The sequence below is a fragment of the Macrotis lagotis genome, chromosome 1 (genome assembly GCF_037893015.1).
Source record: "Macrotis lagotis isolate mMagLag1 chromosome 1, bilby.v1.9.chrom.fasta, whole genome shotgun sequence".
Taxonomy (NCBI): Eukaryota; Metazoa; Chordata; class Mammalia; order Peramelemorphia; family Peramelidae; genus Macrotis; species Macrotis lagotis.
This window is the reverse complement of record NC_133658.1, coordinates 805,484,780-805,501,977: the sequence shown is the minus strand read 5'-3', so window position 1 is coordinate 805,501,977 and position 17,198 is coordinate 805,484,780. Positions and strand designations below refer to the sequence as shown.

General features: G+C 39.8%; 1 protein-coding gene across 2 annotated transcripts in view; it reads left to right on the top strand.

Moving 5' to 3' along the window:
- Positions 1–798: 798 nt before the first annotated feature.
- NARS2 (asparaginyl-tRNA synthetase 2, mitochondrial) overlaps positions 799–17,198 on the top strand; it is a 195,255-nt gene continuing 178,855 nt past the window's right edge. For both annotated transcript variants that reach the window (XM_074216991.1, XM_074216990.1), the window contains exons 1-2: positions 799–1,036; positions 2,629–2,738. In XM_074216991.1, coding sequence (XP_074073092.1) covers positions 875–1,036; positions 2,629–2,738 — 272 coding nt within the window. In that variant the 5' untranslated portion in view covers positions 799–874. The remainder of the gene's footprint in view (positions 1,037–2,628; positions 2,739–17,198) is intronic.

The window sequence follows — 17,198 nt, the reverse complement described above, 5'->3', positions numbered from 1 at the left end:
ATTAAATGGAAATACATTTTTTAAAACTTTCAAAAGATGCAACTAAAAAAATTATTTAAAAATATTCGTTATCGCTCATTGAGAAAAGGGGGGGAAAGTACTTGCATTTAAACCTAGATATTTTTCCCTTTTAAAAAAAAACTTTAAAAAGATGCAACCAAAAAAGAATAAAGAAATTACTTTAAAATATTCGATAATCCTCTCATTAAAAAAGGGGGGGAAGAATATCTAAACTTTGATTTTTTTTCCTTTTTCTCAATGAGAGAATATTTATAGAATATTTTATTTTATTTTTTTAAGATTTTATTTATTTTGAGTTTTACAATTTTCCCCCCAATCTTACTCCTCTCCCCCCACCCCGGAAGGCAATCTGCCAGTCGTTACATTGTTTCCATGCTATACATTTTATCGAATACTTTAAAACAATTTCTTTTTTTTAGTTGCACCTTTTAAAAGTGTTTTAAACCTTATTTCCATTTAACAAAATTCTTGCTCTCCCTCCCAACCTCCCAATTAAAAAGGAAGAAGGAAAAAAAATGAAGGAAAAGTTTGGATGACGACAGAGAAGACAAATTTCGGCGGGAATGATGGAACTGAGGCCATGCTCTTTAAGACCCCGCCGAAGGGGTCTGGACCTGCCCCGCCCCCTCCCCTCCGGCCCTCCAATCGCTCTCCAGACACCTGGGTGCGTCTGCGTCGCGGTGTCATCGCGTCGGCGTCGTGACGTTGCGTCCGTGCGCGGAGGGCGTGGCAAGACCGGCCGGAAGTTGCTGCTTTTAAACAGCCACGTTTCCCGGGTTTCTTGGCGCCTCGCGGCCGGGCCCGGGCGGCAGGCGGCCCCCAGCTCCGAGCGGTGACCGGCGGGGACGGCCCCATGCAGGCCCCGCTGGCGGCGCGGGCGGCCCGAGGCCTGTCCGGGGCCCTGCGCGCCTGCTGCACCTCGGCCCCGCGCCCCGGGCCCGCCCCAGCGCCCCGAGTGAGCGTCCGGGAGGCCCTCGGGGGCCACAGCTCGAGCGGGGCGAGTGTCCAAGTGCAGGTTGGTGGCCGCGCTCGTTTCCGTCCCGCCCCGCCGGACCCGGCAGCGGGCAGCACAGAGCGGGGTCCCTGCCGCAATCTGATGGGCCCCCCATGCCCTCCTTGACTCGGCCTCCGTTGATGTTCGCAAACCCACGTTCAGTGAATAAAAAAAAAAGGAACCCCCACTCACGTGGCCTGCCTGTTCAGCAAACCGACGCACACGGAGTTGTCCCCAAAGTAATAGGTTTTAGAGCTAAAACCTTGCCACCTCGTTTATTTTTAAGTGACTTATTAATGCTCCCCCTAAAAAGTCACTGTCGCTTCCAGTGACCCTTGTGCAAGCACAGGTGAGCAACATAAGCCAAAGCTTTGGCCATTGGCAGGAGACGGATCCCTCATTTTGCACCTCTACTCCACGATTCCTCTGGCCTTCCCCTGTCTCCCCTTTTCTTTTTGTTTTTTCTTTTTCTTTTTTAGGTTTTTGCAAGGCAATGGAGTTAAGTGGCTTGCCCAAGGCCACGCAGCTAGCTCGGATTTGAACTCAGATACTCCTGAAGTCAGCACCAGTGCTCTATCCGCAGCACCCTCCCTTTTCAATTAATTTTTTCAGATTGTTTATAAACAGAACTTAAGCTTTGGTTTTAAGTTGAAATTCAAACTAGTATTTTCTCTCTGGAAACGAAACAGATTAAAGGAAGGAAAAGGAGATGGAACAGATGAGCTCTCAAATTCTCTTACCTGGGGCGGTGTGATTTCAGATCTGTTATTGTTTAATTGGGACACTGAAACAGTCTCACACACCGAGAGATATGACCCACCCTTCTTTTTTTTTTCTTTTAGTTTTTGCAAGGCAATGGGGTTAAAGTGGCTTGTCCAGGGCCACACAGCTAGGGAATTATTAAGTGTCTGAGGACGGATTTGAACTCGGGGACTCCTGACTCCACCCACTGCACCACCTAGCCACCCTTATAACCCACCATTCTTACCTGGTATTTCCATAGGCTTCTTATTTCTTCAAGGATCAAAATTTTTAAAAATTTGTATCCAAGAGTTGTTCATGGGTTTGCTGTAACATCTAGTAAATTTTGGCTATGGGTCATTGAATTGATAAAACATTCAGTTTGTAGGGTTGCTGTAAGAGGTTTTGACTCTCCTGATCAATTTAGTCAAATTAGAGCTTGCTGTGTAGCATATGAGTTGAAATGGATTTTTGGAGTTTTATCTGTCTTTTGCACAGCCTGAAATACACTTCCTCCTTTATCTTTTAGAATCTTTCAGTTTCTTTCAAGGCTCTATCTCAGGTGGTCTCTTATAGAAAGTCTTTCCTGAACTTTCTCACATCACTCATATTATCTTGACTTTGCTTCTATGTGGAAATGTCTCTCCAGTAAAATTTAAGCTCTTTGATAGCAGTGACTTTTTTCCTTTAGTCTTTATATCTCCAGCAGATACCTTGGACATAGTAATTGCTATAAAAATGCTTGTGGAGTTGTTGAATTTCACTAATGTCCTTTATATGCCAGATTTTAGTTGGAAATGTCATTTTAAAACATGCATATAATGTTTAAATTTGAGCTCATATTCAGAACCATTTTTTCACTCCTCTCACAGGGATGGGTTCGTTCAGTTCGATCCCAGAAAGAAGTTTTGTTCCTCCATATAAATGATGGGTCATCTTTGGAACATTTGCAGATTGTGGCAGATCCAAGCTTAGACAATAGGTGAGTAAAAAGTTTCATTTCCTTGAACTTTATCTAAAGACATTTTTATGACCTTCATAAGAATTGAAAATTAATTCCTTTATTAGACTGTGAAAACTGAAGAGCAATAATGGTAATAATGTCTCATCTATTATTAAGTCTTGAAGTGGATCACATATTGAGTTGGAATCATATGCCTGGGCTATTTGAAGAATTGAACTGACACACAAACAATTAGTCAAATTAACAATAGCAAATTTCATAATTTACATAGTTAAAGCATTCCTTAACTTTTGAACTACTCTAGTTTCACATATTTTACTTTCATAATGTAGTTACTTAAAATAGTAGTGGAAATTTATATTTTGGCTTAAAGATTGAAAAGCACTTTACATGTATTGGGGGGGGGCAAGGCTAGCAGTTTAAATAAGTTGCCCAAGATCACACAACTAATAAGTTTCAAGTGACTGAGACTGGATTTGAACTCAGGTCCTCCTGACTCCAGTGTTCTATCCACTGTGCCACCTAGCTGTCCCTTTATGTATTTTTTAATTAAACTTTGTAATTACTTCCTTTGGTCCATACTACAGATGATATTAAAATCATATTATAGATAAAGAAACTGATACTTAGGTGAAATGCCCATGTTCCCGTAAGTAACATATAATAAAGAAGGGATTTAAAGTCAGTTATCTCCTGACTCTTAGTGTTCTGGTCATTTCTCCTCTGTTAGAATCTAAGTTCTAAAGGAAGAGAATAAAGCATACTCATTTTTGTATGTCCTGACAATGACCAACCCTAGTTTAAGAGGACCAAGGATGATGCAGGCAATTCTGATGAATTAAATGAACTGCTATATAAAATTATAGCTTTTAGAGTTTGAAAATACATTAAAGATCATCTGAAGGTCAGAAATTTAAATAACTTAACATAGTCATTCAGTAAGCATAAACACTGATTTTGCCAGGCTCTCTGATAAGCACCAAAGATGAAAAGAAAAATAAAAACAGTTCCTTCTCTGAAAGGGTTCATAGTCTAATGGGGGAAAAAATATGTATTTCTATGTAAATATAAAATATATACATAGTAAATAGGAGGTAATCAATAGAGGGAAAGCACTAGTAATAAGGAAGATCAAGAAAGATTCCCTGCAGAAGATAAGATTTTTAACTTGAGATTTGAGGGAAACCAAGAGACAGAATCAAAGAAGGAGAGTATTCCAGATAGGTAGTAAATACTGACAGTAAAACAGGCTATTTAAAACCAATTCTTTTGACTCCCAAACCAATTCTCTTTATTATATCACATTACAGATTCAACTGAACAGATATTTCAGTTTGACCCAATCTACCTCTTAACATAAACATAAATTGTTAATAATGTTATTTAGCAGCATTCCTTATGAATGGGAAAGCAGCTTCTTAAGTGAATCTTAACTGAAAGTTCTTAAGTCTGTTAGGAGTTAAAAGGAAAGTACTTAGGAAAAAGAAACAAAAAGCCCAGACTGTTAAAATAATTGAAGAATGACTCAAGCTTATGCTTGTAATTTTACTTTGAAATTTTACTACTGTAATGCTGTGTAATCTCATTTATATTGTATGTATGCATTTATGTTTATCTGCATATCATCTCCCCCAAATTAAAATGCATGTTACTTGAGTATTGGGTTCAGAGATTGTTTTTAATCTTTTTCTGTATCAGAGTATATTCCAGTGCCTAGTACCTGATTAAATGTAATACTTGTTGTTAGACTGAATAAAACACTTTTAGCATTGGAAACAAACTTTTGTTAAAGGATATATAGTTCAGTTTTACAGTTTACATTGTATTATAGGCAGCATGTTTTTAAAATAGAAGAAAAATCCAAGTTAATTCTCAAATAAAGGAGTTAAACAAGATATGAAGAGGTAGTATGGTGTGGTAGAAAGAGCACAAATATTATACTTGAAATAAAAGGACCTGGATTTTCATCTGGGGGGGGGTCTTTGATATACTAAATTGTGTGCTAAGTCACTTAACCTGTCTGAGCTTCAGATTCCTTTTTGTAAGAACTGAGGTCTGGACTGGATGATTTTAAGTTTTCTTTTATATATAATTTTTATTGATTCTGATTAATTTTCCTTAGTTTCAGTAGAATTTGAGAACTTTACTTTTTATTTATAATTTATTTTATAAAGTACTGGTTTCTCTCCCCCTGCTCCCATAAAATACAGATTTTTCTTGTATGTACATAGTTGTCTTCAGGTTGTCTTCCCCATTAGACTATAAATCCCATCAGGGAAGGAACTATTTTTTACTTTTCTTTTTCATCCTCAATGAACAGGGCCTGGCACATAAGTGATTAATAAATACTTACTGAATCATTGTCAGTAATATGCTAGAACCTCTCTGCAATAATCATTGTCGATTGGAATTCTTTCTTAGTATTCATTCAAGGTGGAATTATTAATTATAGAAGTACAGATTCATAAATAAATTCTACAACATGAATTTCAAGGGCAGTTTTTTTTTTAATGTGCCTACAATATTCTTTATGTCAAAATTTAGCTAAGTGGTAAAAGATCAACTATTTAGTTTACATGGGGCAGCAGTGCTCAGCTTCCTCTTCCTTAGGATTCCTTTGGCATATGGATATTTCTAGGTGACCTCTGAGGTCAGAACTCACACATTCCAAAATTCCATGACTATTTCACAGAGAATAGGGAGTAAAGTAATAGGTTATTTTGGGAAATTATAATTTTAAATAATTTTTAAACACTAGAAAGAGGAAAAATGCCCTGATTGACTATAAGTGAGAATCAGGTATTTTCCCCAATCTCCAACTCCCTGCTGAGGGATACTGAGGGAGTGGCTTATGGACCTGGTAAGGACAGTAGCTCTCTGCTCTCTTCTTGGGTCCAGGATGGTTTCCAGGTGGTAAAAGAGGATGTTTCAAGATTTATCGAATTGGGTGACTACTACTGACTAATGATACTTCCAGAAGGAATCTAGAAAGCATTTGCTAAAATATGACATTGTGAGAAAGAAACTAAAGTTCTTATATGAACATGAAGGTGTTTTGTTTGTAGTCTCTGTTACCCACAGAAGACAAGGGCTTTAAAGAAAGAAGTATATTTGGGGAGGGAGCAATTGTTTAAAAGACTTCTTTTCTTCCTAAGGTACTTCTAGTTGTCCTCAAAGTCACTGAGAAGACAATGTCTTCAAATGATTAATTATTTCCTAGAAAGTGGCACACTTTACTACCAGGGTAAATATAATAATTTAAGTTTCTTTTCATAGGTGAGAAAAAAAATTTCCTAAAGACACACACCATAGAATGTAAATCACAAGTTCCAAGTCAGCAGTAAATATTACTGACCCGGGGTGACAATTAATTAGGGGTTACAATATCAAAAAATGAATAAGGAAGTATCTAAACTGACTTTGAAGCTCTCTTGACAGTTGTAGATAGTATATAATAAATATCCGATTACATTGACTGGGGTGGAAGCTCAGGCTGCCCAGGAATATCTAGCTGGAAGCCAGTTTAGCTAGAAGGGGAAAATTAGGTGATGCCTTATTTTTACTTTGTCAGCTTTCAAATAGTTGAACTAATGAAGCAGACTTCCAGGGTAACCTAGGTTTTGTCTTCATAGGCCGTAAATCACTTTACCAAATGGTTGAGTATGGCTTTAATGAAAATTTTTCCATGGTGTATCCTTAATGAGCCAGAGGAAAGAAGCATAATTTTATTTATATATATTTTATTATTATATTTATATCATTTTATATTTTATTTATATTTATTTATATTGTGTGAATGTAAGTTTAGGGAGAAACAGATATAATTTTGTCATTAGAGTATACTCTAGACCACCTGGATAGAAAGAGGAAACAGATGATTTTGGGAAACAGACCAAGGCTGGTACAGAGAATCCTGCTAGGTGGTTCAGTGGCTAGAGTGCTGGGTCTGGTATCAAGAACCTGAATTCAAATCCAGCCTCAGATACTTCTTAACTAATCTCTGTCTCAGTGTCCTCATCTGTGAAATGAGAACAATAATAGCTCTTACCTCCTAGGGTTGTGAGGATCCAATGTGATAATATTTATAAGGCATATCTTAAATACTTGTTCTGTTATTGTTATAGATTTCTTTTTACCAACCAGAAGGGACTGTCAATATCTAGTACATTTAGTTTGTCTTCTACTTAAACAAAATTTTGAGAATGGTCTTGAAAATCCAGTATGTCATGAGATGTTGAGAATGGCCATTAAAAAGAAATGTTCCTGGAAAAATTCATCTCTTGTGAGATGGCAGTTTTCTCTAATGGCAACAGCAAATTTGGCATACTGCTACCAAGTTACATGAGGTTTTCTTCCCACAGTGCAGATATACATATGATACTTAGCAAAAATTTAACAGTGCAGAAATTGTATCTCTGTTCCCCCCAAACCCAAAAAAGTTCCTCCAATGAGGAAAGGGAAAGTTAGAATCTGAAAGTGTTTTATTGTAACAGATTTTCTGATGAAGGAAATGACAATATTTTCTCTGTGCTATAGCATGAAAAGTGTTAATTGAGGGTCTATGACTTGTGTGAAAAGGCAGCATGTGAAAGAATATATTAAAAATAAACTTCTAGTATAGAGTCTGCCTCCAAGTAGTAGGCCTGTCATTGGCAGAGTTGAAAACAGAAAGAATGACTAGGTGTGACAATTTTAAGTTTTGCCTTCAGTACACATATGGATAAACTATCCACAGTTATAATCTGGTAACCAGATTGCTGTAGGTCCTTGAGGCATGGGTCTAGCTAGCTATTCTGCAGATGGTAGTGTTTGATGCATGTCTAAGTTGCCTTTGAAGCTAACATGACAATTGTATGAGGGTCATAAAATATGGCTTTACTAAAGTCATTAGAACTTGAAATGTTGATTCAGTTTATTTTTTTTTATATTTATATTACCTAAGGTCACATAGCTAGTAAACACCAAATGTCTGAGGGCTGATTTGAATCCAGGTCTTCTATCCATGTAGCTGCCTCCCCCCCCCCAGTTTATTTTTAGTTGTTGGGATCCATAAAAGAATCAGAGTTGCTGTCTTCTACCTTACCAATCTCTCAACATTCATGATGCCTGTAATAGGCTTTGAAGTCAGAAGATCTTAGACTGGGTGAGTCTTCTTCTCCTTTATGTAGTGGAAAAATTAGCAGTAAGCAAGTAATTTATTAAGTCTATATTATGTAGCATGTATTTTGTGAAGAGCTAGATATTAAAAGGTCTTGAAACAGCTCTTTCCCCCCAGAAACTTGCTGAGGAAAACAGTATGTCTGTTAAATGTGAAATCGTATTACGTGTGAAAAAAAAAATGTATGTATCTTAATACTTTATTGCTAAAAAATGCTTACTATCATCCAAGCCTTCAGTCAGTCACAGTCTTATTGCTGGTGGAGAGTCTTGTCTCTATGTTGATGGCTACTGACTAGTGACCTAGCTTTCAACCTATCTCAACATTTGACATACTTTCTTTCCTCATTACTTCTTTGTTTTTGATTTAAAGAGATGTGCAATCCTTCCATTCTCCTGAACATTTATAAACCATTGGTTATTAATTGGCCTAATAATAATAATAATTAATCTAATTTTAATATTATTGTGTCTCATGGAATAGGAAGGCTCAAAGAGAGAAAGAAAGACAGGGAAATGGCCAGTTGATGGAGCAGTCAGAACACACACACCTGACATTTATTGATTAAATTTGCCATCTTATATGTTCATGGTTCTTGATACCCTGAAACAATTTCAGTAATTTCAGAGATCACTGATCACAGATCACCTAACAGATATAATAATGAAGTTTCCAATATTGTGATAATTACCAAATGTGACAAAAAAAACACGATCTGAGGACATGCTATTAGAAAAATGGCACCTATAGGTTTTCAGCATAGGATTCCTACAAACTCACCTCTCTTCTTCCTCCAAATAAAAATCCTCCCTTATAAGAAATATATCAAGGCAACTAAAATAAATACTTGGTCCTACCTGAGAATGCATTTCCGGCTCTTCTGTACTTTCACTCTATCACCTCTCTACTAAGGGGGGAAGTTACTTTGTTAAATTTAATATATTTGGTGGTTTCATGGGAAAAATTTACTGTGTTAAAACGCAATATAAATTCTATTATTCCTCACCCATAAGACACGCAGTGTCTTCCTTGATTCCTTACTTTCTTTTGTTCACATATTCAATCAGTTTCTAAATCTTGCCATTTCTACTTCTGTAGCATCTCCCACATCCATCCCCTTCTCTCCACACCAAGCTACCACCTTAGTTTGTGTCCTTATTACCTCTTACCTGGATTTTTACAGTTGCCTCCAAATTGTTCTCTACCTCAGATCTCTCTGGACTATCCTCCTCAATGCTGCCAAAGTGATTGCTCTATCTAAATCATATCTCACCCATACTCAATCAAATTCAGTGGCCTCTTGATGTTTGTACTTCATTCTTGAAGAAGACCATGACATCAGTGATGCCATGGCAAGCACTTGAAATGGATTTGAGTGCCAAGTCTCCAACCTCATTTTCTCCTCCAGAGCCCGCTGGGTCCAGTGACCAAATATGAATCAGAAGGACTGGAGTGACCCTGAAGGTGAGGCAGTCAGGCTTAAGTGATTTGCCCAAGGTCACATAGCTAGTGAGTATCAAGTGTCTGAAGCTAGATTCAAACTGATAGATCCTCCTGACTCCAAGGCCAGTGCTGTATCACTGCACCATCCAACTGTTCTGATAAATGACTTCGTGCCTCTAAGGATAAATATAAATTCTTCTGCTTGATTGTTGTTGTGGTGGTTGTTTGTCCTTGACTTGCAAGTGAGTTGAATATCTAAGAAGACCAAACCAACCAATCAAATGATGGTGGTGTGAGTTACACAACTATGTTTATTATAGTGAGGGCTAGTCTGTTCAAAGCATCCTTCTCATTTGTTCCACCCCTTGACCTGATTTATAAGAAACAGGATTATTAGAGATAGTCAGGTTGCTAAGGAAGTTTGACAGAGACAACACTCATTCTAGGTAAGAAAGATGTGAGCCAAAAAGGCAAAGAATGAATGAACACTTTCTTGTTGTTTTTTGCAAGGCAATGGAGCTGAGTGACTTGCCCAAGGTCACACAGACAGGTCATTATTAAGTGTCAGGAATTTGAACTCAGATCCTCTTGACTACAAGACTGGTGCTCTATTCACTGTGCCACCTAGCTGCCCCAAGAATAAACACTTTTATCTACTCCAAAAAAATAAAAGCAAGCTAAGGAGGGCAAGACCTCAGTTTTCTTAGTGATTAAAACTGATTAGAAAGGGGGCAGCTAGGTGGCACAGTGGATAGAGTACCAGCCCTGGAGTCAGGAATACCTGAATTCAAATCTGGCCTCAGACACTTAATAATGACCTAGCTGTGTGATCTTGGGCAAGTCACTTAACACTGTTATGTTACAAAAACAGAGAGAGAGACAGACAGACAGACAGACAGATAGATAGACAGACTGACTAGAAAGGAATGAATCAAAAAATAGCTTCTTCAAGATCAAAAAAATCCAAACACCTCTCTATGAGTGAGGAAGACCTTCAAAGTTTCTGATCCAGACTGAAACAATTTTATTTACATTTACTCTGAGCCAATCTGGACCCAAAAAAGCCCTAAATATCTTGAATTCAATTAACCTTTCCAGCTGCTTTGGATTTTGCTCCTATATCAGTAAGCCAGATAAATTACCTTTCCCTCTATTTTTCACAAGCCTTTACACAGGCTGCCCTACGTGCCTGAAAAGCCTTTATCCTTTGCTACCATCTTCCGTATAAAGTCTTTTCTGATTCTTCCTATTGCTAATGCCCTCCCCCATACAACTTGTACTTAATTACTTTGTATATTTTTGTATTAATGTTACATATAGTTATACATGTATTTGTTTTTTCCTTCATGTATGCTCCTTGTGAGTTGGACTTGAATTCTTTGTCCTTTTAACTTCAGTGCCTGGCACAGTATGAATATTTAATAAATGCTTATTGTTTAGTGAATCCTCCTTCTGATTTGGACATATAGTGCTTGGGTAATTGTTTGATGATTCTGAAGTGCCCCCAGAAGAAAACAACCTGTGTTCTACCCTCTTAGTTTATCAGTTAAGAAACTTGGTGGAAAAAATGCCTGAAGAGTTTATGAATAGAAGTTTGTAGTATTATACAGAAGACAACAACAAAAAAGTTTCAAAAGAAAAAGCAGAACAATAAAGCAAAATGACTATCTGATGAGGCTTTACAAATAGCTGAGGAGAAAAAGAAAGTGAATGATAAAGGAGAAAAGGAAAAATATTCCCAACTGCATGCAGGATGTCAGAGACTAGCAAGAAGACAAAAGGTTTTTTAAATGAGAAATGCAAAGAAATAGAAAAAAATAATAGGATGGGAAAGACAAGAGATCTCAAGAAAATTGGTGCTATTAAGGGAACATTTCATGCAAAAATGAACATGAAGAAAGTGAAAAAATACTACGGAATTAACAGAAGTGGAAGAGATTAAGAGGTGATAAGGATATACAAAAGAACCATACAAGAAAGATGATAATATTATGTATAACCATGCTGTTAAATTGCTGTAATCAGTGACCACTGAATTGAAAAACATCAGTTTATAAGAAATGTTTGGATTACTGAACAATTGTTCTCATTTCACATGACAGCAAGTTTATGCATCAGATTCTGCAAGTTAGATTTAAGTACTCTGTGAATTGAGAATTATCAGAAGACCAGGTTGGCAGAGGAACTAAAGACCAAATTGCCAAACATTCACTAGTTTAGGAAGAAAACAAGAAAGTTCTAGAAAAACATCTACTTCACTAACTACATTAGAACTTGTGCTAGAATGGGGGGGGGGGGCAGAGCCAAGATGGCGACAAAAAGGGATGGAGTCTTAGGAGCTCTCTGATAAAACTCATAAGCTCCTTAGCTCTTAACTCTAATTAAACTTTCGAGAGACAGAACCCACAAAGGGACCCAGTGAGGCAGTTCTCCTACTCAAGGTAACCTGGAAAAGAGCAGAAAGGCTCTGCTCCTGGGGGTCGGAGGGGTGGCCTGCCAGAACGAAAGAACTTCAGCCTCCCGGAGGCAGCCCCAGGGTGCTGGGAGCCGCGGCTCATAGCAGCGGGAGAGTGTCCTGAGCTGCGCCCCTAGGAGCACCGGGCACAAAGTGGGGGAACAGCTGGGGACCTCTGCCAGAGCAAGCACATGGAGCCCAGCCCGCAGGGCACACAACCAGCAGCAGCCCAGACCCGGAAACAGAAGCAGGCTGAGCCAGTAAACAGGAGCACCCAGGGCATGAGCCCATTGAGCTGAGGGAGAGGAGTGAAGAGAGAGAGACTGCAGAGCTTTGTCCTCAGCCCCAGGAACAGGACTCTGGGGCTCTGACCACATTCAGATCCTGATCCCAGTCTAGCCCCCCCCCCCCCATAGATCAACAGGGCCCCCCCACCTCAGCCCCGTGGCAGAGGGGGGTGCTTATGGTCATTCACAGACCAGGAGGTGGGACAGAGCCTCACACACTGAGACCCTTGTGGGAGTGTCCCAAAAGCTCAGGAAGCACCCCGAAAAGCAGGCCCAGGCTGGGAGAATGAGCAAGCAGAGAGATAAGAGGAAGACTATTGAGAAATATTTTGCAAATGAGCCCAAGAAGGATCAGAATACTCAGTCTGAAGATGAGGAAGCACAAGCTCCTGCATCTAAAGACTCCAAGAAAAACAGAAATTGGGCTCAGGCTATGACAGAGCTACATTAGAACTTATGTGGATCACAACAAAATATGGCAAGTCCTCAAAAGAGATGGGATTACTAGATCATCTTGTCTTCTGAGGAATACATATGCTATTTAGGAAGCAACAGATAGAACTGTACATGAAACAGCTGATTGGTTTAAGATTAGACAAAGCTGTGTAGTCACCTTATTTATTTAATTTATATGCAGAGTCCACCATGTGAAATGCCAGACTCGATAAATCAGAAGCCAGAATTAAGATTGCTGGGAAAAATATACAGATATACAAACAAACAGATATACTGTACAAAATATCTCAGATATACAAATGATTTGATTCCACTTTGATGGAGAAAGTAAAGAGGAATTCAGAAACCTATTGATAAGAGTCAAAGAGGAGAGTGTAAAAGCTGGTTTGAAGCTTTGGCAGTTGGTCCCTTCACTTCTTCGCAAGTAGAGGGAGGAAAAAAATGGAAGCTATGTCAGGTTTTATATTCTTTGGCTCAAAGATCACTGCATGAAATTGAAAGATGCTTGTTCCTTGGAAGGAAAGCTATGACAAATCTGTACAGCATAATGAAAAGTAGAGATATCATCACCTTGCTGACAAAAAGGTCTATATAGTCAAAACTCTGGTTTTTCTATTTGCCATGTATGGTTCTGGGAGTTGAACTAAAAGGCAAGCTAAGGACCTAGAATTGACACTTTTTCTGAGTCGTACTGGAGAAAATTTTTGGACAGAAAGGAGACTATTCACTGAAAGGTCAAATATTAAATCTGAAATGTAAGTACTTTATTCACATAATGAAAAGAAGGATCTCATTGGAAAAAAGACCTGATATTGAGAAAGATTGAAGACAGAAGGAAAAGGAGATGGCACAAGATGAGATATATAGATACTATCATGGAAATAAAGAATATGAACTTGGATAAACTTTGAGAGACAATTGAGGATTGAAGGTCCTGATGTGCTTATTGTCCATAGGATTAAGAAGAGTCCATCATGACTGAATGATGACAATAGCATTAGCTACCATTATAAATTAATTAGAAATGGTAGGAGTGGGTGTGATATTACTCAGATATTATTTGTGAAATTAGCTAAATAAACAACCTAAGTCTCTGAACATACATTTCAGGTCTTCCAAGTACCATCTGATTACTGTATTTCCCCATGTGTAAGATGCACCCTTTTTCAAAAACTTTGGGTTCTAAAAACAGGAAGTGTCTTATACAGCTGTTGCAGATTTTTTTGCTTGCATTTCCTGCTTTTTCGCACTTTGTTGTCTTTGTGCTCATTGTTTAGCATTTGTTGCCGATACATTAGGTTACATTTTGCCACATTCTACCCAAAGATGGCTCAGAAAAGATTTTTGTATAGTGCTGAATTCAAGTTCAAAGTGATCCAGTTTGCAAAAGTGAATGGAAATTGTGCTGTTGAACATTAGTTTGGTCCTCCTAGACTGGCCACAGGAAGAAGAAACCCTACTGGAAATGCCCTGGCAGAAGAAGGCCATGAGAAGCAAGTCAGCCAAATGGCCTGATATGGAGAGGGCATTGAAGATATGGATTGAAGAGCAAAGGGTCATTGGAATTCCTTTGTCCACAAAGATAGTTCAGCATGAGTGAAGAAGAAATGCTGTTGAAAAAAAGTGACCAATTGGGGCAGAGCCAAGATGGCAACATGAAGGGATCAAGTCTTAGGAGCTCTCTGATAAAAACTCATAAACTAAGGCCTCTAATTAAACTTTCGAGAGACAGAACCCACAAAGGGACCCAGTGAGGTAGTTCTACTCAGGGTAACCTGGAAAAGAGCAGAAAGGCTCTGCTCCCGGGGGTCAGAGGGGCGGCCTGCCGGAGGGGTGGCCCTCCAGAGCAAAAGAACTTCAGCCTCCCGGAGGCAGCCCCAGGACGCTGGGAGCCGCGGCTCACAGCAGAGGGGGAGTCTCTTGAGCTACCACCCCCCCCCCCGCGGAGCATTGGGCACAAAGTGGGGGAACAGCAGGGGACCTCTGCTAGAGCTAGCACTTGGAGCCCAGCCCTCAGGGCACATGGCAAGCAGCCTAAACCCGGAAACAGAAGCAGGCGGAGCCGGTAAGCAGGAGCCCCCAGGGCATGAACCCATTGAGCTGAGGGAGGGGAGTGAAGAGAGAGAGAGACTGTTGAGCTCTGTCCTCTGCCCCTGGAACAGGACTCTGGGGCTCTGACCACATTCAGATCCTGATCGCAGTCTAGGCCCCCATAGAACAGCAGCCCCCCCCCCCACCTCAGCCCTGTGGCAGAGGGGGCGCTTATGGTCATTCACAGACCAGGAGGGAGGACAGAGCCTCACACACTGAGACCCTTGTGGGAGTGTCCCAACAGCTCAGGAAGCACCCCCAAACCAGGCCCAGGCTGGGAAAATGAGCAAGCGGAGGAACAAAAGGAAGACCATTGGAAATATTTTACAAATGAGCCCAAGAAGGATCAAAACACTCAGTCTGAAGATGAGGAAGCACAAGCTCCTGCATCTAAAGACTCCAAGAAAAACAGAAATTGGGCTCAGGCTATGACAGAGCTCAAAAAAGACTTTGAAAATCAAATGAGGGAGTTGGAAGAAAAACTGGGAAAAGAAAGGAGAGAGATGCAGGAAAAACATGAAAATGAAGTCAGCAGCTTAGTCAAGGAAATCCAAAAAAAATGCCGAAGAAAATAGCATGCTAAAAAACAGCTTAGGTCAAATGGATAAAACAGTTCAAAAAGTTATTGAGGAGAAGAATGCTTTAAAAAGCAAAATTGGCCAGATGGAAAAAGAGATAAGAAAACTCTGAGGAGAACAAATCCTTCAGACAAAGAATAGAACTCAGGGAGATTGATGAATTTAACAGAAATCAGGAATCAATACTTCAAAACCAAAAAAATGAAAAATTAGAAGAAAATGTGAAATATCTCATTGAAAAAACAACTGATATGAAAAACAGACTTAGGAAAGATAATTTAAAAATTATTGGAATACCTGAAAGTCATGATCAGGAAAAGAGCCTTGACATCATTTTCAAAGCATTACTACAGGAAAACTGCCTTGATATTCTAGAAGCAGAGGGCAAAATAGAAATGGAGAGAATCCACCGATCCCCCAGAGAAAGAGATCCCAAAAAACCAACCCCCAGGAATATTATAGCCAAGTTCCAGAACTCCCAAGTCAAAGAGAAAATATTACAAGCAGCCAGAAGGACACAGTTCAAATATCATGGAGCTGCAGTCAGGATCACACAAGACTTAGCAGCAACTGCATTGGAAGCTTGTAGGGCTTGGAATACAATATACCGGAAGGCAAAAGAGCTTAGAATGCAGCCAAGAATGAACTACCCAGCAAGGCTGAATGTCCTCTTCCAGGGAAAAAGATGGGCTTTCAATGAACCAGGGGAATTTCAAAGGTTCCTTTTGGAATGGCCAGAGCTGAACAGAAGGTTTGATCTTCAGATACAGGACTCAGGTGAAGCATGGAGATTGGAGGAGAGGGGGGAAATATGAGGGACTTAATGAGGATGAACTGCATGTATAGAAAAATGATACTGATAATATTCATATGAACCTTCTCAGTTAATAGAGTGGGTAGAGGGAGCTTTTATAGTTGAAGCACAGGAGAAAGGTGAATTTGAAGATAAAATATGGTGTAAAAATGGAGTCAATAGAAAAAAAGGGAAATGGAAGGGGAGAAAGAAAAAGGAGAGGGGGAATAGTCCAAGATATTTCACATAATAAGATTTTTTTTATTACAATGAGCTATTGCAATGATATGGAAGGGGGGAGGCAAGGAGGAATGAGGGAACCTTTGCTCTCATCAGAGTTGGGTAGGAGAGGAAACAGCAAATATACTCAATGGGGTATAGACATCTGGAGTAAGGAGGGGGGAGCAGGGGGAAGGGGTGGGGATGTGAATAAAGGAGGAAAGGATGGACCATGGGGGGAGAGTGGTCAGATATAACACATTTTCTTTTTTACTTCTTGCAAGGGGCTGGGATTGGAAGGCCTGCCCAGGACCATAGGGCTAGGTGGATTCTGGGCCTAAGGGGTGGTAAGGGGGTTCAAGGCTTCTTGGCCCCAGGACCAGGGATCTGTCTGCTACACCACTCAGCGACCCTACAGCAGAGTCAGAGTGAAAGGAGAGAGAAAATATAGTACATGGTAGTGGAGAAATAAGAAAAGGAGGGAGTTGCGATCAGCAATGGCAACGTTGGAAAAATATGGAAGTAACTTTTGTGATGGACTTATCATAAAGAATGTGATCTACCCATGACAGAGTTGTTGGTGTTGGAACAAAGACTGAAGCACATTTTTTGTTATTATTATTTGGGGGAGGGTGCAGGGCAAGTGGGTATGGTTGGCCTGCCTGGGGCCACATAGCAGGGTGATCTTTGGGTGTCTGGGGCCGGATTTGGACCCAGGTGCTCCTGGCTCAAGGGCCAATGCTCTCTGCCACCCAGCCACCCCTACTATTATTACTATTTTATTTTATTTTTGGTCTTTTTTTCTTCTTTTTGGTTTTTGCAGCGCAGTGGGGATCGGGTGGCTTGCATGTCACATGGCTGGGTAATTATTGGGTTTACGAGGCTGGATATGGACTCGGGTGCTCGTGGCTCCAGGGCTGGTGCTTCATCCATTGCGCCACCTGGCCATACCAACAGTTATTACTAGTATTTTTTTTAATTTCAATTTTTTTTCTCTC